Genomic DNA, 26,043 nt, shown 5'->3' with positions numbered 1-26,043 from the left:
TGCTCTCCCCTTCTCTTTGTAGCTAGTCAAGAGAAACAGAGGTGAGCAGCAGAGGACAGTTTAAATAGATATTCCTGAATATATGTTACTGACCACGTATGCAGCAGAGAGCCCCTACCATAGTGATTGTTAATGCTCTCAGAGTGTCTACTGTGTGCCAGGCACTGGGCCAGGAATTTTACACATATTCATTTATTAACCTCACAGCAACTCAATCCAGTAGATACCTATTTATCCCCACTCTACATACCAAAGTACAGAGATTATAAATCCAAAGATACAGAACTAATAAGTGACGGACCTAGGAGTTGAACCTATGCAATCTGACTTCAGCAAAAGCCCTTGTAACCACTGTGCTATTCAATCTCATGCTAGTTAAAGGCACTAGGTCTTGAGTACTTGAATAAATAATTTGGAAAATATGTAGAGACTTATATGACAGGCTGGGGGTAGGAATGGGAATGGAATAGTTTCAAGATGGGAGACCACAGCAAGTAAAAGGCTGGAGTGACATGAGCCACAGCAAATAAAAGGTTGGGGGTGACATGAGCCAATGGTCTCTGTTGTGTTGGAGAAGTGGTAAATAAAGTTGGATTGACAATTTGGAGCCAAGTTATTTCTCAAAATGTTTGATTATGAAGAGTCTCCAATAAGATAGGCTACAAGGAACCACTGAAGATTCAGAGCTAGGCAACATGGTCAGTGGATACCACGAGAAGAATGAATTAACAAGGTTACAGAGCATACCTAAAGGGATAAGGTCCAAGTAAGATGAAAAACAAAACAAATAAAAAGTTGATGATAGTTTAGATGAAAACAATGTAGTCAAATCTTTCATGGTTTTGAGTCTGATGGACTGGGAGAGTGTGGGTGTCTTTAGAATCAGAATTTTGAGTTGGCAGGGATTTTAGAAAAAAATCTAGTCCAACTCACTTAGCCAGTTAGTTAGTCAAGAAAAGCCAAGGCCCAAGAAATTGCCCCAGGACCCTGGGGTTAGAACCCTGGTTTTCTTGTGGTTTAAGTGTGTTACCGTGATACTGAACTTCTATGGCTTAGTAGATACTCTCTAGAACTTACGACATTGTTGTAAGTGGATGCCATGTGGATGGGCTGTATGTGAGGCCCATGAGGTATTCAGGATGGTACTGCTGCAGTCATGACCAACTGTTTGACTGAAGTAGGAAATTGAGAAGAGGAGCCATTTTAGGGAAAACTTACCAGATTTTTTTTTTTTTTACCAGATCATTTTTTCATGGGAGAGGCAGGATGGAGTGCAGATAATGACTTTGCACTTAACAGTTTTTCTTGAATGTAGAAAAGGAATGTCAACTGCATTAAAGTTTGTCCTCAGAAGTAAGCAGATTTGGATAAGTACTGACTGAAACTAGTTTACTTTTTTTTTTTTTTAAAGATTTTATTTATTTATTTGAGAGAGAGAGAAACAGCATGAGAGGGGATAGGGTCAGAGGGAGAAGCAGGCTCCCCGCCGAGCCGGGAGCCCGATGTGGGACTCGATCCCAGGACTCCGGGATCATGACCCGAGCCGAAGGCAGTCGCTCAACCGACTGAGCCACCCAGGCGCCCGAAACTAGTTTACTTTTAAGGGAGAGTGTTTTCCTTTTCATTTTAGAGATTCAGCACTTTAGATATAATGTATGCAATTTTACTAAGCATTGCTGAGACAATTATTCACTTAGAAACTATCAAATACACTTTCATTTGAAGAGTATGTTAATGATTTTCTGTGTATTCTAATAATTCTGTAATAACTCTCTGTTGAATTTTTGATACATTTTATCTTCTGAGATAATTAGGTAGAGTCAGAGGACAGCAATGGTTCTACAAATTAATTTATTACTTTTCTTCTACATAGAAGCCTCAGGGTTTAAAACACTTCATAATTGAATATTTATTCCTTATTTAATTGAAGTTACAAGTTCTTTGTCTAAAATAAATCAAGATAAAGCATTCCATGGTGACATGAAAGTTTTCTTCTGGCATGTGTTGGTGGGAACTTGGGCACTGGTTTTTCTTTATGGGAAAAAACCCTTTTTATCTTATGCTGTGAACTTTATAAGTTTAATATAAAACATGTTCTTGATGGGAGCCTAACTGTTGTAAAGCCACGAGAACAACAAAACTGATTTTATGTTTTAAAGTATGTTACTTTTCTTCACCACTGAGGAAAATCTCTTCTTTCCACACTAGAATTAAATCTACCATTTGATTTCCTCCTCTTGCAGTTGGTAATATTCCTTTCTTGTTAAAAGGAATTTTTAATAGCAGAGAAATTGTTTCCTCATCATAGAAAACTTAAGAAAGATAAGAGAAAAAGAAAACAGCAAATGAAATAAGATAGTAACAATTGCCACATAAAGTTTTGATTAAAAAATTAATCTTCTCAAAAAGCTTCCTCAAAAGCTTCCTTAAAAATTAAAAAAAGAACAAAGTTTCACATCTAGAACAACATTTATTTCCAATATTAAACCTAATGTCTGTGGGCAATCCTTTTCCCTTGGGGGCCTTTGAAGGAAACCATTTACTTTTCACGGGTGCTTCTTGAAAGGAGGAAATATTGTTCCTTTCAAAACCATTCATTTGAGAATTATTTGACTTGGATTTTAGCCCTATTATTTTTGCAGCATAAAATAAGACTTTTTTTTCAGAAATATTTTTTAGGATTGATTTGATCCATCATTTATTAATTAGAAAGACTATGATTTTTAAATCAGTGTTGGTTAGAAGCAAAGAAAAGATATCTAGATAGCTTAAGCAGGGAAGCTTCCCTAAATGAGTGGGAAAAATATTAGCCCATACATGGTTAGGAAAAAATAGAAATACTTATTCTTAAAAGTATAAGATTGAAAAATGTATCCTCGCTAAAGTGAAACATTCTTTTAAAAAAAATATTAGCACGATGGATAAACAGCCTTTTTTCTTTCAGATTTTATTTATCAATTTGAGAGAGAGAGAGCATGAGCAGTGGGGAAGGGGCAGAAGGAAAGGGAAAAGCAGACTCCCGGCTGAGAGGGGAGCCCAATGCAGTGCTCATCCCAGGACCCTGAAATCATGACCTTTGCTTAAGTCAGATGCTTAACCAACTGAGCCACCCAGACGCTCCTAGATGGTACTGTATTTTTAAGTACTGTATTTTTTTGGAAATAGTGTATTTTCCTGGCTAAACAGAATCCAATTGATTAAAAGTAACAGTACTTCTTCAGTTTTTTAAAAAGAACCTATGGAATGGTTTGCTGTAGCTCTTTTTTTTTCTTTAAGATTTATTTATTTATTTGAGAGAGAGAAAGAGAGAGCATGAGTGGGAGGGGCAGAGGGAGAGGGAGAGAGAATCTCAAGTGACTTTGCGCTGATCATGGAGCCCGTAGTGGGGCTCGAACTCATTCCTGAGATCGTGACCTGAGCTGAAACCAAGAGTCAGACGCTTAACTAGCTGAGCCACCCAGGAGCCCCAGTCTGCAGCTTTTAATACATGGGTGGGAAATTGTGAGATGACACCTGAGAGCCCTGCCAAAGTAGAGGTGAGTTCTCTGAGTCGTTGAAATCCTCTCCTTTCCTGATTTCTGAGATACTGTACAACCCATGTATTAGAGGAAAGAAAGAAGTAAATTTTGTGCTGTTTGTAGTCAGCAACTTTGATTTTAAATTCTCTCCTATGGGCTCAGGATACAGGAAGGGTTTGGAGAGGTGAAAATGGGCATGGAACAGGGAAGACTTTTTTGGTGGCAGGTGTTACTCTGTCCAGTAACACTCCACTGAAGGCCTCAGAGACTATTTGTTCCAGCAGGTGACAGCATGAGACAACCACAGGGGTCATGGGACTGGGGAAAGGAGGAGCGAGAGAACACTGAGGTGTAGTAGTAGTGAGGGGTCAGGGTGTAGTTGGTGTCACTGGTATTAACAGAAAGAGAGGCTGCTCAGGGGCTGGGGGTGTGATGCCATTGACCCGGTAGAAGTTTAACTACATGTAGATGCCTTAGAAATCATTAGGTCTGGGGCGCCTGGGTGGCTCAGTCAGTTAAATGTCTGCCTTCAGCTCGGGTCATGGTCCCGGGGTCCTGGGATTGAGCCCTGCCTTGGGCTCCCTGCTCAGCAGGGAGTCTGCTTCTCCCTCTCCCTCTGCCCCTCCCCAGCACTCCTGCACACTCTCTCTCTCAAAAAAAATATAAAATCTTAAAAAAAAAAAGAAATCATTAGGTCTGATGCTTAGTAGGTAGAGGAGAAGCATAGCTTTGAGAGGGGACACAGAGTTCAAATGTGCACATGAATACAATTTATACAATTAAGAATAGCATACTTTATTTTGCATGCATACTTTTATAAATCATTAGTCATTGAGCAAAGTCAGAGGGAGAGTGTAAATTCTGACAAGGTAAAGCTTTTTATCTGTCTTATTTATCACTGAATCTCTAGCATTAGAAAAAAAATAGATGATCAATAATTATTTAATAAATGAGTTAATTATCACAGACCAATTTGGAATCCTAGAAGGGAACAAATGGACTCAGATAAGGAAAATAAACCCCTAAAGCAGAATTGAGATGGGCCTCTAGCTACTTCCACAGTAGATCTCCTAATCCCTGGGGAAGGAGGAATTACAGTTCAGCAAAACCACACCTGTAGGAGACATATGGAATGGGCCTCGATGAATATTTTATGAAGCATATATGGTTTGCTGTTGAGTTGCTTCAATAATTTTTCACTAGTTTTTTTCCCCCTCTACAATCCAAATTTAACAAGACATTTTTATGCTCTGTGAATCAGATACTGAATCAGGCTTGGCCCTAACTGACTACCTGGAAGTCACTCAGAAGCGCTGTAGTTGGGTTTCCACCCCTGCCTCAGGGGCAGTGTTATAAAGGGCATCCTCACAGGGACTAGCATTGAACCCATCCTCTGGTGCACACTGACCTGGGTTCAGGTAATACAGAATGACACTGGCTGTCACTGGTTTCCAATGAGTCTTTCCCTTGATCGTGTATCTACTGTTCTTGGAACTGTTCCCTATGCTCATGGTTCTTGGCCCCGGTGTTCCTACCCTAATTGTCTCAAACACAAATCTCACAGCTTCCCACAGTCTCCAGTAAAACTCATTTTGGTATTCCTCAACTCTTCTAACTACCCAGTTACAAAGCCTCAGAGTTATTTTTTTAAAAAGATTTATTTATTATTTTAGAGAGAGAGAAATAGCACAGGGGGAGGGACAAAGGAGAGGGAGAGAGAATCTTAAGCAGACTCTGAGCTGAGTGCAGAGCCTGATGCAGGGCTTGATCTCAGGACTTTGAGATCACAACCTGAGCTGAAATCAAGAGGTGGTTGCTCAACCAAATGAGCCACCCAGCTACCCTAGGAGAGTCATTTTGAACTCATCCCTGCCAATTGTCCCCACCAAGTCCAGTCGATTCTATAAAATGCTCCACAGCTATTTCTCAGTCTTGGTCTTTTTCATCTGCCTTGTTCAGTGCAGTAACTTCTTAATTGGTCACCCAACCTCCTAAAACTATTCTTTTTCAGATATACCGTGGTCAGAGTTTTCATCCCAAATTCCCACTTCGACCATATTTCTCTCCTCTTCAAAAATTCCCAGTGGCTTCTTGGTACCCCTATTCTATCTTGCCTTTGAGAACCTCCATGATCTGGCCCCCCAAAACAACCCAGTGTTGCCTCCTGATATCATCCATCTGGTCCAGCCAGACTGTTTCTTATTCCCTAGTCCTCCAGAAAAGCTTTGTTTGTTCTGAATTCTGTGTTTTTATCCATGTCCTTCTTCACTTGGAAAGCCCTTCCTTGCTACAAGCCCAGGTCAAATCCTACCTCTTCTATAAAGACTTTTAAAATGGTTTCATTTTTCTTTGATTTCCCACCTCCAACACATTAATGTGTTTATTATCTACATAATTCTTTTTGGTCCTTGCTCACAGGCCATTTAGCAATATGATTTAACTATTTCATCATCTCCATTATGCATTATTTACTTCTTTATACATGTTCTTGTCCTCAGTCTGGTGCTGTATAAATACACAGGAACTCAGTAAATATTATGGACTTGATGAATACAGCTGTGGTTTAATGGAAAGAAACTTCTACCTGGAGTTACATATTTTGGATTTGTTTCTGAGCCCTGCTGCTTCACAGCCAAGTGACATGAGTAAATCACAAAACCCCACTGATTTTCAAATTTTATTATTTTAAAGAATCACCTGGATCTTTCATTCAAGGGACATAGAAATTATAGCATCACAGGGCAAAGTCTGAACAACTGAAAAGATACTCACCCCTTTGGTTGATACCTGTTGAGACTGGTGATGGGTACAGAGGTTTAGTAACTATCCCTTCTACTTTCATATAGGTTTGACATTTTTCATAATACAAGTCAATCATCATCATCATCCTGGAGCACTAGTGAAAAATGCAGAAATTCCGATTTAACAGTTTCCTAGATATCCCCCATAAATTTTAATTTTGTGCTTTGAAGTAAGGTTTAGGAATCTTGTTTTTTTTTTATGGTCATGCTGTTATAAACATTGCTCTACCTCTCTAAACCTTTTTTTCTATCCTGTACAATTGGGACACAGTATCTACTCCACGGATCTATTGTAAGCAAAACAAGCTGTGTAAAAGCTAAAGTTCAGTTCCTGGCTCATAATCTGAAGCCCAACATATATTGAAAATAACAAAATCCTGGACCCTTTAGGAAGGACCCTGCTCTCATAAATGGTCAATGACCACTTATAACCCAGAAGATGAATTTAGACAACCAAAGCCAAGAATGAAAAAGAATAAAAGAAGTGAAAGACTGTGATTAAGAGTAGTACTGACACATTCTCTCTTTTTCGTGCCCTGCTAAGTGATTTGACCCCTTCTTGGAATGAACTGCAACCGTATTTAATTTGAAGAGCTCAGAGATAACAAATTGCCAATAAGCAGGGCATTTCCTGATGTTCTCACTAGACTGGTGACTAAGCTAATTTTCAACAGCTGGAAGGACTTATCTCTCTCACACAAACCATGTGTAGTTCAGACCTTGTAGAGAAAAGCCCTCTGAAAAACAAACAGACTACACACCTCCTCTAAGTGAAGCATGATTTAGGATTATTGAAAAAGAATTCTGAGACTTCTATGAAACATATTTTTGTTTTGTTTTATTTGCTCATAGCAATTGCTTATTAATACAAAATAGCATTTAACACTACAGTTGCACTAGATACTTTGTCTTCTTCAGCACTTTTGAAATGTCTTTTGTTTTAGTTTTTGTTTTTAGAGAGAGAGAGAGAGTGCGCACACATAAGCAGGGGAGGGGCAGAGGGAGATGGGGAGAGAATCTTAAGCAGGCTCCCCGCTCAGCACAGAGCCCTGCATAGGGCTCGATCTCATGACCCTGCGATAATGACCTGAGCTGAAATCAAGAGTCAGACGATGAACTGACTGAGCCACCCAGGCGCCCCAGGAATGTTTTTGTTTTTAAATTGGATGGATCATACCGTTTTTGAGTTGTATTGGTCCCCAGCTATCACTACCACTCTGCACCCACACTTCTTACCCCTTCTAGGCTGCTTCTTACACTCTTCTCAAAACTTTCAGAGAAAACTTTCAATAAGTAAATCTAGGCAACAGAAAGTTAAATATGCACATGAATGCTGGAAGTAATATGAAAACTTTTTATGGCTTAAGACTAGAGATAGCCAGGGCACCTGGGTGGCTCAGTCGGTTAAGCGTCTGCCTTCAGCTCAGGTCATGACCCCATGGTTCTGGGATGGAGTCCCGCATTGGGCTCTCTGCTCAGTGGGGAGCCTGCTTCTCTCTCTCCTTCTGCCCCTCCCTGCCCTGCTCATACTCTCTCTCTCAGATAAATAAATAAAATCTTAAAAAAAAAAAAGACTAGAGATAGCATGTCTACAGTGATAGGTCTGAGAACACTCATTCATCAATAAATATTCAGTGAGCTCTTGGGAATTTCTAGATGAACCAGACACTGTTTCCTTAAGGATTGCTCTTAAGACCAACAAAAATAACCATAAGACGAGGTAGAAATGATACTGGTGGGGCTAGGTTGAGTGGTGGTGGTCAGGCAAGGATGAGATTATCACTCATTATCAGGGAAAGCTTTCCTGAGGAGGCAGCCCTTTACCTGGGCTTGCAGGAGTTTAATATGGGCAAAGGGATGTGCTCCACCCTTGCTGAACCCCCCTACCCATTCATCATATACATTGGCTATGGATCTGGCTTAGATTAGAGCCACATTTTGTGGCCATGGAGCATAGCAAGGCTTGCATGGCTGTTGTAGGAACTGGGTCCACTGGCAACATTTTTTTAACAGCTGCTCTCATTTTCCACAGTGTGTAACTGGAATGAGATGGCAATTTGGTTTTTAATCCTGCTGCAAATTGACCATTGCTTAGCTCATTCTTGAACGATCCTTTGAAAAGTGAAATTCAAGGCTTGGATTTTCCCCATTTTATCAGCAGAGTATGAGAACATTGTGGAGAACTTTTGGGTAGAAAATCTAGAGGGGAAAGACAGATTAGAAACAAAGAATATCTTTAAACCCATATCTCGTTTGGGTCAGTTTCCCCAAATAACAAAACGTTACCCATACCTTTGAAAGAAGTGGAAAAGGGTAGTTAAAGCCAACTTCAAAAATAATGAGATTATTATTTTAAAAAATATAGTAATAAATAATATTTATTATTTAAAAGAAATATGAGAATTTCTTCACTGATACTAGTTTCTGGCTCTTTAGAGACGAGAAATACTTTTACATCTATAATGAAACTGTGGCCACCTTCATATATATTCCACAAGACATTATTAAAGAACAGTTGAGCTTTTAATCTCTGAATGTGAGAGATGTAATAAGCATGAGAAAGGCAATTATTAGGCAGAGATCTGGTACAGAATGTCCAAACCAAATGTAGGAGTGACTTTCCTGATGATCCTCATTCCAATGCCTGAGACCCACTGGCTTTGGGCTGGCAGCATCCTCCTCCTTTTCACTTTTACTAAAAATTAAACTGGTAGCTTCCATGGAGGTGTAGGGCCACAGTTTCTACCACCTACACACAGATCACAGCAAAGCAGCTGTAAAGAGAGATTTCAGCCTGTGGCCCCCTCCTCCCTGGCACTTTCAAATAAGAGACAGATCAAAATGAAAGGTACTGATGGACAGCCAGCAGCCAAATCTCATTCGCTTTGATTCAAGTAACCCAATTCCCCAGCAGTGGGATGGAGACAGGCTGGGAGCCCAGAGCCCTTCTGCTAGTATTGATCACCTGTCTTCCCCAGCAGCCTGCGGCAGCTCCTCTCCCATTATTTTGTGAGAACTCGCGGAACGACTCAGTGCAGAAGCAGGGCCGCCTGGGAGATTCCTGCTGACGTTGGAGGGCGAAGTGAGTCAGGATGTTCAACATTGTGGAGTTTCTAATTAATGCCTTCAACTCTTCCTGCTTTATTAAGTTGCATCAGTGTTAACTTTGGGGGGGCCTGGGGACACTGCTGGAGTTATTCCTGTCCCTGGCACTTACAGTGATTAAGTAGAGGGGGGAAGAGGCCATGAATGTGGAGATACCAGGATTCTAGAAGAGAATAGACTTCATGTAGCTGGCTGCTCTTCTAGGCCTAGGGCAGACCTCAAGAAAAAGTCTGTGTTCTGCCTATCTAGCAGTCCTTCCAGCTTTGTACCTGTTTGTAAGTTTAATGTAGTATCAACTCTTGTAAGCAGTTAACATAAAATATAAAAACATCAGACACCTGGGTGGCTCAGTCAGTTAAGCTTCTGCCTTCGGATCAGGTCATGATCCCACAGTCCTGGGATCAAGCCCCTCATCGGGCTTCTTGATCAGCGGGGAATCTGCTTCTCCCTCTCCCTCTGCCCCTCACCCCTGCTTGGGAGCTCTCTCTCTCTGACAAATAAATAAATAAAAATCTTTTAAACAACAACAAAAAGCACCACCACATAGAAACACCTGGGATCTTTGTGCCATCTTTCAGATCCTCGTCTTATAATGGTAAATAAATTTTCGCAGAGATTTAGTATGGAAGGAACCCCGTTTTACTTTTACTCTGTAACTCCACATAAACTTTAGAAGACTGTTTTACACTTAGAAAGTGCTAAATACTTGTTAAATGAGGTAGGTGAATCAGATTTGATACATTGCCAGGTTTTTTTGGTAATGCACAATAATTTTTCATTTTTTAGAATAATTGTTCTTCCTATATATACTGACATTTAAAACACATAAGAATAGTTATCCTGTTTTTTTTTTTTTTTCAGGTCTACCATTTCATCCCCTTCTCTCTTTAAAATAATCTGAATTATTGTTCTTTCGGAGCAATCCTCCTTAGAACTACCCCTTTCCTTCTTACACCCTAAGGCTATATTCTGATCTAAACAGTCCCAAATTTTAGTTTCTGAGAAATGTCAGAGAAGAGAGAAATCAAAGAGGGAAGAACACAGAGTTATTTCCTAAATCTAGGAAATTTCTGTAAGAGCAACTTCAAAGTTGTAGCCAGCAACGAACCAAACAGTTTGAAACAGAATGGTTATTGTGTTTTCATTCTGGCCAGATACATGATGTTCTTCTACTGAGTCTCCCTTTGTGTTTGTGTGTGCAGTAAAAACCAGTTTATGATATTATAGGTAATCTAATGCCAAGATCGCAAAATAGAGTGTAAACACTCTGCAAAAATACATAAATGTGAGAACGTCTGTCTGGGTGCACATGTGTGAGATTAACAAGGCACATTAGATTTCCATTTTGGTGCTTTTTGGCATTCTCATGTGAATTCCCCAAAAAGCTGGCGAGCCTTTTTGTTAAATCACTCCTGCGTTGTCATAATGAGTCTGATGATCAAAAAAGATACCCACAAGTTTTCTAAAGCACAGTACTTCAAAACTCCATGTCACTCTGGAACATAACACAGCACAATAAAACAAAAGCCCAACCTCCGAAGAGAATAAATGGAATACTTAAGAAACTTTAAAAAACATTTAAAATTGGAATATTTATAAAATACAAATAAAGAATTAAAACAACTTCACATTACCAAGCAGATTTAGATTCTTTTCCTGATATTTGAATAGCAATAGAGGGGAATTTCATTTATGTAGATACTGAAACTGTTCTTAATGACTAAGTTTGCATAGGTGTGGAGGATTCAAACTTGGCTATGTATAAAGCCATCTTTTTGGAGTCTGCTCTTGGGAATCTCTCTGTATTTTCTATCTCCAGGGCGGCAGAGTGGCATCACTGTGATATGTGTGGATCTTGGCATCACAGTGTTGGGGCTCCCATGTGGGTTCTGCCACTTACTGGCTGCTTGAATTTAGGCAAGAGAGTTGAGCTTTCTGAGTCTTCGTTTCTTCATCTATAAAATGAGGGAAATAATAGTACATACCTTAGAGAGATTAGGAGAACCAAATAAAACAAAGCACAGAAAGCACGTACTTCAATAGCTAGCTGTCAGTGCTCATAAGAACTCAATAAATAGTAGCTGTGATCTGATCTCAGGCATAACCAAATATGTTAGCTCTCTCAGGTAGCTCCTAATGGTGTGATAATGGGTTTTAGTTGTCAAAAGACATTCAAGCAAAAATAAACGAAATAGGTTTTTTGTTTGTTTTGGGATGGGGGAACAGGGGCACTCTCTAGTACTCCTGGAGTCTCTTCATGTGGGTAAAGCCAATCAGTCCAGCAGTATTATTTTCCCAAGGATATTGTTGGTGGCTCGAATACATCTGGGTGACACGTAGAAATAGTAAATGGAACTTTAGCCTTGTTGTTCTCCCTTCTCAGAATTACTATAATCATGTGGTTTACATCCTATTCATTTTATTTATCCATCCACATGCCCATCCGTCCACCCATATGTCCACCCACCCATCCATCCATCCACTCATCCATCCACCCATCCACCCACCCATCCATCCACCCACCCATGCATTTGTGCATCTGTCCATCCCCTACTAGGTGGTAGGCATTGGAGATATGACATGAATTAGATATAGTCCCTGTTCCCAAGGAGCTCACGGGAGGGGCAGGGTGGAGTTGAAGGAAGGTGGTGGTAGTTGTGATGCCAGACATTTCAGGAGATAATAATTCTACAAGGAAATCAGTATTAAGATTATGATATGCATAGGATTTTGTGGAAACAGGGACACCACATACTTCCCACATTGGATTTTAATATTCACCATCTCAGTATGAAGAGCTCTCTCTTTGACAATTTATTTATATCAACATGCAAATAAAATAGAAATGTTCCTCAAATTAGATCAAGGCCCTTAGCTGCTTACAGGAATACACAGTTATTTAGCTATTTAGCCTTTCCCTGCAAGTCCAACCTTCTCAGTCATATTTAAAACTTAATGTGTACATGTATTACTGCTAATGTTTGAGAGCAGACTAATGACTAACCAGGGCCTGAGGGCTGCAGCATGTTTAATGTGAACCAGACTCTCAGAAGATCCAGCTGAGGTACGGTTAATTTGGTGGATTAAACCTTTGGAGCTTCATTGTGTGTGTGTGTGTGTGTGTGTGTGTATCCACAGCGGAGAGAGAGTAGGAACACTTATCTTTTCATTTATTTGGACATTAGTTAGCTAATTAGTATTTTATTAGTCCATCCCTTGTAACACATAGACTTCGGGTCATGTTCTTATGCTCCTTTTTAGGCTGCTACTATGGAGGCTGTTTGTGTCATAAATTATCGCAAGTAAATTTCTTTTGTTAGATGCTAAGTGGTAATTTGAATAAGGGCCATCATCATCATCATTGCTGTTGTTGTTATTATTTTTATCAGGGCTTAAACATGTCAGAAGAGAAAAGAAAAGCCTGTGGTCCTAATGAGATCTTGCTCAGTTATACCTAAAAATATTTAAATTCACAGTGATTCACACTGATTTGAATAAATAATGTTCACATCTATTGAAAGAATATTGCTATAGAAATCCCGCTCTAACCCATCCTATCTTTTACAGTGTTTCTCTGGTATTTATTTTTAAAACAGTATCAAATTACTGGAAACTTAAAGCCTGTATCCCTAATAGTTGTGAAACCAAACTACATTTGATTGTAGTTGAAGAAAATTAACCTAACCGAGAGCCTGGATTTCAGTTTGCAGTCCACAATATTTATGTTTTTGTGTTTGTAATGCTTTCATGAATAGATTTATCTTTGATATGCTTTATAGCATCAGTGATTCACCTCTGTGACATAAAATAAATAAATACAGAATAAGAAATTTGGGTTTCTGAATTTCTTGGTGGTAGATAGATATTAGTGCTTTTGTAACCTTAACAGTTGAAATAATAAAAAGAAAAAAACTGGTGAGGATTGAGTGACGGCACAGATTGTATAGCAAGAAATGAATTTATGTGGCTTTCATCTCCTAATGTCCTTTGGTACATTAGGACTGAGGCATAACCTAGTGAATTCTTGAATCCTTATTTTCTGATTATGGTGTAATTTTGAACATGGAAAGAGACCTAGTGTGTGATACCCATCATCTACTGCTTTCTTGTCTTTCCTGTTTCCTGAAGCTCAGATACCACCCATACTGTTTCCCATTCTTATCCTACATAGGGCTGAGGCAAAGCTCCAAACTGCAGAGCAGTGCAAGGGAGAAGTGAGGGTGCCTGATACGCTGGAGGGCCCCGAAAGGCTCACAAGACACACAGGAAGGAGCAGCCCTTCTCCTCATGTGGCCTGACAGTAACACCGTGAGTGCTTCCTGATCTTTTCACTACCAGGAAGAGAGGGCAGAGAGAATAGGAAGAGGCAACATAGCTCATTTGTTCATTCATTACTCACTTACTCAACTAATATTTATTGAATGCTTATGGTGTGCCAATCACCAAGGTTGGTTCTGGGAATTTGAAGATGAATAAGTTACCATCCTTGCCTTCAAGGTGTTTCAGTCTAGCGGGGAGAGATTTAAACCAGTAATTAAACTCGCAAAAGTAATTATTATAATGGGGAGCAGCTTTGCATAAAAACAGCACAGATGTGGAGACCAATCACACTCACACCCTGTTGTGAGAGCTTCGTAACCCAGAAGAAGGGGGTGCTTACTGCCTTTGAAATTATTTCTTCATCTGTTAGGAAAGGCGAACATCTTCTACCTTGCAGTTAATGTTTGTCAAGCGCCCAGTAGAGGGCCTGGCATTGGGTAAGAGGCAGAGTGCGGGTGTGCCTCAGGAGCTAATACAGGTCTCAGGGCAGTGGGTCCACTGAGTCCTAAATCCCAAGTGCCCCGTGCAAGAATGGCGTTCATGGGAACACGCTGAGCACTAGCAAGGCGTTGCCACTGACAGAATTTGGTCCTTATCACCCAGCTGGTCATTGTCACTAGGTAGTAAGATTTTAAAAGAAAACAACTTCTGCTGACAGCTCAAAAAAGCCCATTTTTGTTGTTGCCCAATTTCTGACACTTTAATGAGTTCCACATGACTCACATTTTGCCCCTTAGCTCCTTGTTTACTTGAAGAACCTTGCACTTCTACCAGCCCCCTTCTAGGCCTTCCATAGCTTTTCCTCTTGACCTTCTCTCCGCTCTCTATTTCACTGTATTTGAGAAGTATTATGTTTTGAAGTAATAGTATATATATTACAATATATATGGATTGTAAAAAAAAATAAAAAGAATTTGTTTGGTCACTGCTGCCTTTTTGTGAACCAAAAGCTATTGGTTAATGTTATGGAGCTCTTACTGTTAGGCACCACGTTTTATGCATCATATCAGTGCTTCTCAGACTAGCATAAATACGTGTCACCTGGGGATCTTGTTAAAAGGTAGACTCTGATTCATTTAGTCTGGGGGCAGAGCTTGAGAGTCTATACTTCTAACAAGTTCTTGGGTGGTGCTGCTGGTCCACAGACGGCATTTTGAAAAGCAAGGTATTGTATCATTTGATCCTGACGACAACACTACGACGGATTATTTTTCCCATTTTACATATGTGGAAACTGAAGGTTAATTGCGTTATGCAATTTTCTCAAGGTCATATTGCTAGAAACTAGCCAAGCTCAAGCCCTAAACCCAGCTCTGCCTCTTGGTATAGTGTATGTTACCTGGGTTTTGGAAATGTTCTACAAAACCCAAGGATGATCTAATGCTACCTGAAATGGAATTTATACTTCTAGTTATGTTTTTTAAAATGCAATTTCTTTTCCAATTTAATTTCTCTTCATGCAGGATCATGTATTACCTGGTGATTCAGATGTGTTGGATTTTGTTTCTAAAAATATGTAAAGTTTAGTATGATTTATTTGCCAAAGTTTAGGAAACATGGTGCAATTCTTGTAATCTGGATTGAACACAAGGGGAAATTGCTGGGGAAGGATGCATGTGAGGAAAGGAAATCCTCCGGCTGATTTATTGTTTAACGCTCAGCGTACACCGTGTGCTCCGATTTTCACAGACTAATGGAAAAAGGCACAGTCCCTGTCCTTAACAGATCAGATATACTTAAAATTTTTTTTTCCACCTTCTTTCTCAAAAATATGGTTCGTAATAGAAAATCTGAGCTACGGAAGTGTAATAAAAAAATCTAAAACTCCACTTTTTCAAAATTTAAAAGGATACATCTGGAAAGGGCGAGCCACGACCACATTTATACAGAACAGTAGGAGTTCAATGTGGTAGTATCTTGCCATGAATAGTTTAAACATTGTTTTTGGTTTTGAGGGGCAGTGGGAGTAAAAGCGGCCCAATCTGGAGTCCCCAGAGGTTGTAGGAAATGTTAATGCGCTGCTTCAGTCAGCTCTGAGATCTGGGGTTATGTTCCAGCTTCTCTAAGGGTCCCAGAGCTGGGCCCGACCCGCGCAGCTGAGGACCGACGCTAACTGCTCTCCAACCTGGTCCCGGGTCACCGGCGCATGCGCGGGTGGCCGCCTGCGCTCCGAGGGCGTCTCGCCGGCCTATTTCCCCCCCTGCTGCTTTCAGTGCGGATGAAGAGCGTCAGGACTGCGGCGGCGATGAACAATTATCGGGCTGAGAGGGAAACCGTCTCTAAGTGAAAAACACCTGGCGTCGAAATAGGCTGGGGGTTAGGGGTAGGTTTCCGCAGGCGTCTCCACACATTCTTTTTAAGGTGCCAGAACATTCTTACCAGCAACTAACTTGGAGACAGGAATTATCTGCAGGAAGAGAATTTAGGGGCTAGAACGGGAAGGGGTGAGGGGTGACGATCTCTAAAAGTTTCAGCACAGCGTTCTCAAGATGCTCTGGGCCCTTTTTTCATTTCTTCAGGGAGTCCTGGTGCCCCAATTAATCTTTCGCTCCCCCTCGGACCCTTTAAGAAATTGCAGTCGCCATCGGGGTGGGGGGGGTCCCAGTAGGAGCCCCTCTGTATTACAGCGTTCAGCCCCACTTTCCCCAAAGCGGAGACCGTCCCGAGGGAAAATCCCCAGACGCCCGCGGTGGGGTGGGGGGGGTGGACCCTCCGCAAACCCGCGGGCTCGAGGTGGGCGGGGGCGCTAGGCTCCCCCGCCCCGGGCACCGACCCCAGGCCGGGGCGGCGGCGCTCTCCCACCGCGCCTCTGGGGACTCGCAGACGGCAGCGAGACCGGCCGGCGCGCTGGGCATGCTCAGTCGCCGGGCGCCGGGCTCGCGAGTCGGAAGCCTGTGCGCCGCCGCCGCCGAGCCGGCCGGGGCGCACGGAGAGCGCGCGGGACTCGCTGCAGCGGCGGCCGGGCGGCGGCGGAGGAGGAGCCGGGCCGGGACAGGACCCGAGCCCCGCGCGGAGCCGCCGAACCGCCGGCCGCGGCGCCCGCACCCCCGCACCCCCGCAGGGCAGGGGCCGGCCGCGGCTGGCGTCGGTGGGGCGTGGAGGAACCGCGGCGGCGGCAGCCGCATCCTCGCCGCCTTTCCCGGCCGGGCCGCGTCCCGGAGCCGTCGGGCATGGAGCCGTGGAAGCAGTGCGCGCAGTGGCTCATCCACTGCAAGGTGCTGCCCGCCAACCACCGGGTGACCTGGGACTCGGCGCAGGTGTTCGACCTGGCGCAGACCCTCCGCGATGGAGTCCTGCTCTGCCAGCTACTCAACAATCTCCGGGCGCACTCCATCAACCTGAAGGAGATCAACCTGAGGCCGCAGATGTCCCAGGTAAGGGAGCCGGCGCGGGCGCCTCCGCCTCCAGCCGGCATCTCCCATTAATCATCCGGCTAATTTCTTTGTGTAAATGCAAACATCTAGGTGCGCTCAGCTTGCCCTGCCTCCCAGCCTTCTGCTTTGGGGACCGCTCCGGCTTTTCATACCTTGGCTTGAAATGGTTTAGGCGGTTTAGGTCTTTAGCAGAATGTTGAAGTCCTGCGTCCGGAGATGGTATGAGGGTTTCGTAAAGGCTTTCTGTGAGGCGGGAAAAAAAAACACAAAAACCAAAACTGTCTTAGGGTGCCCTTCACCTACTTTTGTGCGTTTGTGTGTGTGTAGGGCAACAAAAGGAATCTGATCCAGCTTTTTTACAATAACAATGGTGAGGGATAAACGGAGATGATGGGGTGATTTTGCTTTTAGTCTGTTCTTCTGCTTTGCGTTTCGTCCCCATGTTTTCTTGAAAGAGGAACCGTAACATAAATGACTCTAGGAAGTGGAGGGCGTTCCGGTACCGTTATCTGTACAGGAATGCCACTGGTCAAAGGGAGGAAAAGGGAGCACCATGCAGCGGTTGTCCCCGAAAGCCCCTCGAGCTTGTGGTCAGCTGCCGAGCTAGGCTCTGTTTACAGCTCTTCTTAAGCTATGTGAGAAGGAGGGAGTCCAACCTCTCTCAGCAGCGACAGGAAACAAGAAGTTTCGCTAGAGATTGTGCTTTCCTTCATCCAGGGCTTGCTCAGGTGGTGTGGTGACCTCTTGGCTCCTGTAGCCTTGCCTGGAGGTGCCTCTTCGAGGGGTTACAAAAACAAAAACCCAGCAATTCTGGAAGGCTGTGTGCATCCTAGAGTCAACTCAGAAGTCACGGCTCAGAGGCATAGTAGTTTCGTGGTCCTGCCAGAAAGTTTCCACTCAGAAAGATCTTAAACACCAGTCAGCACATCTATTTTCTCTTTGTAATATTAAAAAATCACTTTCAACTTAAAAGGGAGGAGGGGTCCCCTCCAAGACATATTTTATCATTAATCCTGAATGATAGAGCCTCAACTACTTGGCAGCCTTTTACAATGGAACTGACTTCATAAAACTGAATAATTAAAGTTAGAGCACACACATTCATCTCTTCTTCACGTCAGTGTTTCACCAGGGTCCCTCTGCACCCCAAATTCTGCATCCCTTGCCTAGCCTATCTGCTTTCAGTCAGCTGGTCAGCAGTCCCCCGACGGAACGGGCTTGTAAGTGGTGAGAACTATATGATTTTAGAAGTGAGGTAAATTATTTCATACTTTCCCATAATCCTGGGTGATGAGTGCCAAATCTGTGGACCTGTTCAGAGTTGTCTCAATTCTGGATATCCTGTTAAGGGTTTTTTTTTTTTTTGAAATTTTATTTGCGAGAGAGAGAAACAGAGCACAAGCAGGTGGAGAAGGAGAGGGAGAAGCAGACTCCCCACTAAGCGGGGAGCCAGAAGACGTGGGACTTGATCCCAGAACCCTGGGATCATGACCTGAGCTGAAGGCAGACACTTAACTGACTGAGCCAGCCAGGCGCCACCTGTTAAGGGGTTTAACAGACATTTCCATTAAGCTGGAAGCTGCTGTTCTGAGCAAAGTTCTGTAGGGAACTGCAGTTGGTTGTGAGTTTACAGATCACCATTTTCCACCTGGCCTATAGCCTCAGGAGGCAGTGTGGATCAGGATGCTTTGGCCCTCCATCAGGGAATACAGTATTGTGTGCACTTCCTGAAACTTCAGTTTCCTGGAACCCTCAGGGGTTGTTCAATAAGTTGTTCTCAATAATCAATTTTTCTGGACAGCTGAGGATCTTCCTCTTTTATTCTTCTAACCTTTATTTGAATGTTAACAGTGGATGAGAATCTTTTCAAACGTGTTTGTGCTCTTTGTTGAATATAGCCAATGTAATTTAGTCTTTGATCACTGAGGAGCATCATTATAAGCATCATTAATGAAAATGGAGCACATATGATGCTCTAAGAACTCGATTCCCTGCTGGGGTACTGCAATGAACACATCAGGATCCTTACCCTAAAGGAATTATTACTAGCTTATAAGGAGATAAACAGCTGAATGACTTTCCTTGGGCTATTTTGCTTTTGGAATCTTAAGCCTGTCCAGTCCTGAGATTTCTGGTTCCAAATTCAATGCTTTTTTCTCTGTAATGTACTGTGAGTGAGGGCTTCTCGCAAAAGTGAACCCCTGAAGGCTAGTACCTGAATGATTATGGCTCTCTTTGCTTCTTTCTTGGTTCTTGACCACATTGCAGAGAAAGGTTGCTGAACTGAGTGCTAGACAGATGAGTTATACAGATAGTCACTAAATCCTTAAATGACACTTATTAATGATTTCATTAAGGTGACCTATTTAACATGCCTACAGTGCCCAGCACTTAATAGGTGTTCACTATTAGTAAAATTAAAACATTTTTTTTTCCTGCTGTCATATTAAGAGTAATAGGTTGCAGTCAAAATTTTGAAATAATCGCAAGGTCTGTAAACCCCTTTGGGCTGACATCTCTATTTCTGCATCTAACTACTCCCGTCTTTCTAGCTGCTTCTGGTTATAAGACTCCTACCCCATCAGCAATATTCATATTATATAGTGAATAACCTAGTAACCTAGTGAAATCCTGACATGCATCCCAGCAGACTTTATTCTTCTGATTTTTGAGATGTCATTACTACTACTTGTGGCTTTTGCTGTTTCTAGTATCTAAGAGTCATTCTGTCCAGCTGATTTAGGTTCTATGGAAGATATTAATTTGAATTTCCTTATAGCACATGATCTTCTAGGCCAGGAAATAACTAGAAGTTTTCACTTCAGAGTTTTTGGCATTTGAGACTGTGATGAACAGAAATTGACAAAGGAAATTTTAGTTTGTTGGTGTTTTGTTTATTGGCTTTTTAATTATCCTGTAAGAGGCTATAAAATGACTAGCCTCTTTTAATAAGAGTGTTTATCTCCAGTGAGTGTGAGGTCTTCCATTTTCTTACTGTTCACCTTCCACCTTGTTTGCATTAAAAAAAAACAAAACTCAAAACATTGCAAATAATTGCTAAATTACAGGTTTAAATCTTGAGGTTTTAAGTTAATTATCCTTCAAAAGAGGATTACAAATGGGATCCCAGTCTCATATTGTTCTTCCTGGCTGTGGATATCAGCCTCTTTTTAGTCTTGCTACGTTGGTAAAAGGATCATCTTCAGTTCAGAAGTAAGTACTTTTTTTATGGGGCACTTGGGTGGCTCAGTCGGTTAAGCTTCTGTCTGCCTTTGGCTCAGGTCATGATTCCAGTGTCCTGGAATTGAGCCCCATGTTGGGGCTCCCTTATCAGAGATTCTGCTTCTCCCTCTGCCTCTGCCCCTGCACACCTCTAACCCCCCATGCTCACTCTCAAATAAATCAAATCTTTAAAAGATTTAAAAGAAGTACTTCTTTTAAAACTCTGATTTAGAATTTGTTTAAAATGAATTAAAGAGGTAGACATTAATCAGTAGTCACCCATTTCATCATTTTCATGACTCATGAAAGTCCAAGAAATTTGGCATCTGGATTTATTTTTCATCTGAAAGGGTGTTCTAGCTAGGATAAAAAGCACATAAACGGTTCTGGGAGAGAAGAGCCTATCTGTGATAGTTGTATCGGGGGTGCATTGTGGAAGGGCATGGCTTGTAGCCTTGATGTCATTTTTAGTGGTTAAGAAGGTCTCCGTGAATGCCTATAACCAACTGTAGATCTATCAATGATATTATCTTAATCTTACTATTTGGAAATGGAAAATTTTTCTTAATGTCCTGGGATGAGAGTAATACACCTTATGAATTTACTGACCACTGTGTATGGTATAGGTAAACTTTGAATTGTCTTAAAGTGAATTTAGGCTTTCAGGGTTCTTTCAACACATATCTGGCTCTGTGTGCCAGGCACTGTTGTAGATACTGGCTTGGAGCAATAAACAAAGGCAACAAAATTCCTGCCCTAAAAGAATTTATATTTTAGTGGGGGAGATGGACAATAAAGAAATGACTACATGTATATGTCCTATGAAGAGATTTCAACCCAGTAAGGGACTAGAGCAAAATGTGATTCGATTTCATAGAAGGTAGTCAAGAAGGGCTTCTCTGAGGAGGTGACAATTGAGCAGGGACCTGAAGAGGGTAAGGGAATGCAGGAATATGGATGTTTGAAAGAGTATTGCTGGCAGAGGGAGTACCAAGTACAAAGGTCCTGAGGCCAATTAAATGATGGGTATCCTGGAGGAATAGCAAAGCCTTTGTGGCTGGAGGAGAGTGAGTGTGGGCAAGAGTGGTCATGATGAGGTCAGAGAGAAAATGGCAGCCAGATTTTTAAGACTAATGTGTCCTTGTAAGGACTTGGACTTTCCACTCTGAGTGAAATGGGAAGTCCCCTGACCTGACTTACCTTCTCAACAGGGTCACTCTGGCTGTGTGCCGAGAGTAGACTGTGGAACAGCAAGAATGGAAACAGGCTAATACAGTCACCCCAGCAAGAGATGATGGCCGTTCTGGCCAGAGCGATAGCAGGGCAGATGGTGAGAAATAGTTCAGTTCTGCATATGTTTTGAAGGGAGAGTCAGCAGGAGTTTATTGATGGAGCCAGATTAGGTATATGGGAAGAGAGGAGCCAAGAGTGACTCCAGAATTTTGGCCTGAGAAATTGGAAAGACGGAGTTGCCCTCATTGAGATGAGGAAAGCTGGAGCAAGGATAGCTTTCGGCGGATGTCTGAAGGGGGCAGGGAGGTCTGGAGCCAGTTATGTTTGAAACGCCCTGTAGACATCTAGGTGGAGATGCTGAGCAGGCAGTGGTGAAGTTGGGGATATAGATGTGAATTTTGGAGTCCGCAGGGTATAGGTGGTATGTAAAATCATGAGACAGGATGATATCACGTAGGGAGTAGTGTAGAAAGAAAAGGTCAAAGGAGTGAGCCATTGGGCCTGCCCACATGCCAAGGGTAGAATGATGAGAACCTATAAAGGAGCTGAGAGGAAATAGCCATGAGGCAGGAGGGAAATCATCAGAGTGTGGCTTCAGGAGACCAAGTGAATAAAGTGTTCCTGGGAGATACAGTGAGCGGACATGTCAGATGCTGCTGATAGATCTAGTAAGACAAGGATGGAGGATGGACTGTCAAAAATGAAATTTTTTGGCAATTTGACAGAAAGAGATTTGGTGTGTGATGGGCAAACACCCCATTGGAGAGGAGCAGGTAGGAGGAGAGGATCAATACCGAGAGCTATACAAGTATCCTTCTCTTTTCTTTTCCAGTAACTACCACCACAGCAACAATACTCCCAGAGATCTAGAGGGTTGTTTTCTTATCCAATAGAATTTTAATTTTATACTTATTAAAAGAGCTTTTAGTTTTAGACAAATTTTATCATATGGCAGTCTTGTATATGTATGTGTGGAAAAAACAAGTATGTGTATAAGAAAATACAAAATAAATTTAACGTGTTCCTAAAACTTTTCACTCAGATTGCCCCTCTTCTGATGCCGTTTCCTCTGTCATTGATTTCCATGTTTTTGACTCTGAGCAGCAAGTGTTGGTGATGCAGCAGTTCTAAAAGAGTATATCACTATTATCCCCAGGATTTCCTTCCCAGCTACTAACACGAAGTTGGGCTTTGATGCTGTTACTACTTTGTCAAAAAAAGGTTGAAAAAAATGGGAGAACTTTATTTTCATTATACATAACTGTACATGGTTTTAAAAGCTATGATTATATTAGTTTTAGCCTTAAGGTGGGTGTTCCAATACATGTTTGCACTCCCTGCCCCCCAAACAAGGTGGTGGTGTGTGAAAATGACTGGGTTATACTGCAGGGAGGTGAAAAGGCAGTCATTGTCCAAAAAGAGTGGTGTGCACAGTTAGTTTTAGTTCAAAATAATGTCACTATTCAGTCTTCTCAGAAGTCAGTAACCTCTTAGCCATTTGTGAGATTATTCTCTTGGATAATCTGTCAGCATAATGTTAAACTTCATACCAATTGAGATCTTTTCATGTAAAGGAGTTAAGTCCTATTAAGGCATCTTAAGCACTTGTTCTGTAGGCATACTTGATGGCTTAACCTGGACTCTCCAGGAACCAGAGCCTGGGATAAAGGGCAAAGTGCTGAGACATTATTGGTGAGGTGCAGTCCCATGGCTGCCAGGGTGAGGGAAATGGGAAAGTGTGTGTGTGTGTGTGTGTGTGTGTGTGTGTTTTGTTGATGGGGGAAAATTATATCATGTTTGTAATGCAGACAGGTTTGATTCAGTATGGATACCAATTTCCTAACTTTCAAATACAATAGACCCTTTTCAAAATTATTTTTCTTAAACTCTCTGTGGCATTTGACATGGCCTTTTCTGTTCCTTCTGAAATTCTCCCTTGATTCCTACTACAGTACCCATTCCTCATTCTCTCATTGCTTTTACTGTCCCTTCCTGTTTCCTTTGCTGGTTTCTCTTTAAACATTCCATAGAAATTTGAATTGCCTCCTTCATTGTCTTTGTTCGTATTCTCTTTCCTGTGTCTTCTCATGTCACTGTAACGTTACCTGCTTTTCATACCTCGATGGATCCCAAATTTGTACCGATAGCCTATACCTGCCTGTTTGGCACCTCCGCCTCTATTGGTGCCATCATTTCACGGATGGAGTGGTGAAAATCACATGATCAGACTTCATTGTGCAAAGCCCTCCCCCCACCCAAAAGCAGAGGGAAGGATGAGCTTGATGGGGCAGAGCTGGGCGTGAGCAAACCTGCTGCTGAAGTTCAGTCAGGGGAGGAGGCAGTCAGTGAATGCCATGCCAGAGAAAGGGGTGGGACAGGAAGGATAGAGAAGGACAAAAAGATGGATGTGATGGAGAGTTGGAACGGACAAGGCTTTGGGGCCTCTTCAATGCAGTGAGAGCCAGGAGTATCTAGAATGAGCCTGTGTTTCAGGCTTGGGTGATGGGGGCACTTGGAAGGGGAGGCAATACAGAGGAGGTGCAGATTTCATAGGGAAAGGGAGCACCTTCAGTTTTAGCTGTGGAGTTTGAAGCTATTAGTAGTTACCCTCCATATTCTCAGTGTCAAGCATCCTGTTCGCTTATTATTTTCTTTCTGGCTCATTCTAATACCTGAACTCCAACAATCTTTTGAACTCTTGGTCCTACCACCTCTTCACTGCCTTCATGTCTTCACTTCCTTCCTCCTTAGCTTAAATACTGCAGTCATGATAATTCAGCTCCTCTTGATTTGTGAAACTCATTTGAATAAAGTGCAATGCTCCACTTACTCCTGCCTGCAACTTGGCTGCTGGGTCTGATGGAGGAAAACCTAGGACACTCAGACTATTCTCACTTTAAATTCATGATCCCTAACCTCAGTGGGCACTCTAGGCTACCCAGCCATCTGATTCCATTTCTCTAGACCAGATGTTCTCAAAGTGTGGTCTGGGGACTCCTGGCAGAGGTCCAGAGATAGATACCTTTAGGAGTTCCATAAGGCCAAAAATCTTTTTTATAATAATTAAGACATTATTTGCCTTTTCTTTAATTTTCTCACAAGTGTGTAGTGGAGTTTTCTAAAGGCTGCATGATCCTGCTGATGTCATTGCTGTGATGGACCATGGATTATGTGCTTGTAGATATTTTAAAGATTTCTCAGTTGAGACTACTAGTATGTTAAATGCTGATAGATCTAACCCCCATGAACATAAGCTGCTGGGGTTCTCAATAATTATTTTTTTCTCAATTATTTTAAGAGTGTAACAAGATCCTGAGACCAAAAGGTTTGAGAACTGCCCATTTACTTTCTGACTCTCCCAGATGACTACTTGTATCTTTTCTTTTTTTAAATTGTAGTTGACACACAATGTTGCATTAGTTTCAGGTGTATAACAGTAATTGGACAAGTCTATACATTATGCTATGCTAACCACAAGTGTAGCTATGATCTGTCACTATACAACATTATTACAGTGCCATTGATTATATTCCCTATGCTGTACCTTTCATCTCATCCCTGTGACTTATTCCATAAGTGCCAGACCGTATCTCCCACTGCCCTTCACCCATTTTGCCCATCCTCCCACCTTCCTGGTACCTTTTCTTGTTAAATCTCATTCACCTTTGTCTCCGTTCTTTCCTCTCATCTGGTTGATCTTGCTTCCTATTCTGCTGAGAAAACACAATCAGGAGAGCTTCCTCAAATTCTCACCTTCTTGCATCTGTGCCCATAGACGATGCTTTCTCTCCTGTTCTATGGGTGGATTATCAGTGCTAGTGAAGGCCAGTCCCTTTGTCACTCTATCCCCATGCTTTCCTGCATCATCTGTTTTCTTCTGGATCTTACCATTTGAATGCACAAATGCTGTTAGTTCCCTCATTTGATTCAGGATATATTTTCAAGGTAGAGCCACAAAGGCTTGCTTGAACATTGGGTGTGTTGGAGAGTGAGGATTCCTAAGGGTTACCTGAAATGCTGGAGCAAGTGACCAGTCAACCTCCTTATAACTGTTCAGTGGTTCCTTATGGACAGTGGGATAAAATCCAGATTCCTTCGTAAGCATACAAGGACCTGTTGTCTAGTTGGCTAGGGGTGTCTGCTCCACCTCTCAAAGCTTTCTTTCACTCTGTGCTCCTGAACTTTTTGTGGCTTCTCAAATGAACTGTGCTGTTAAATGTCCATGTTATTGCTTGTGCCCATTTCTGTGCTTGAAATGCCTTTATTTGTGTGATTGAAGAGTCCGTTCAAGAGTCACCCTGGCTGAAACTATGGAAAGAGCCTAGATGTCCATTGACAGATGAATGGATAAGGAAGATGTGGTATGTGTATATATATATGTGTGTGTGTGTATGGAATATTACACAGCCATCAAAAAAATGAAATCTTGTCATTTGCAATGATGTGGATGGAACTAGAGGGTATTACGCT

At 42.0% G+C, this 26,043-nt stretch overlaps 1 protein-coding gene across 1 annotated transcript in view; it reads left to right on the top strand.

Moving 5' to 3' along the window:
* The first annotated feature begins 16,637 nt into the window (after positions 1-16,637).
* VAV3 (vav guanine nucleotide exchange factor 3) overlaps positions 16,638-26,043 on the top strand; it is a 341,802-nt gene continuing 332,396 nt past the window's right edge. The window contains exon 1 of the mRNA XM_081817104.1: positions 16,638-17,118. Within this exon, the coding sequence (XP_081673230.1) occupies positions 16,915-17,118 (204 nt within the window). The 5' untranslated portion in view covers positions 16,638-16,914. The remainder of the gene's footprint in view (positions 17,119-26,043) is intronic.

The sequence above is a fragment of the Leptonychotes weddellii genome, chromosome 4 (genome assembly GCF_054177405.1).
Source record: "Leptonychotes weddellii isolate Sample4059 chromosome 4, ASM5417740v2, whole genome shotgun sequence".
In the NCBI taxonomy this organism is placed as follows: Eukaryota; Metazoa; Chordata; class Mammalia; order Carnivora; family Phocidae; genus Leptonychotes; species Leptonychotes weddellii.
Note: the sequence above shows the minus strand (reverse complement) of the source record. Positions and strands in the feature narration are given on the sequence as shown.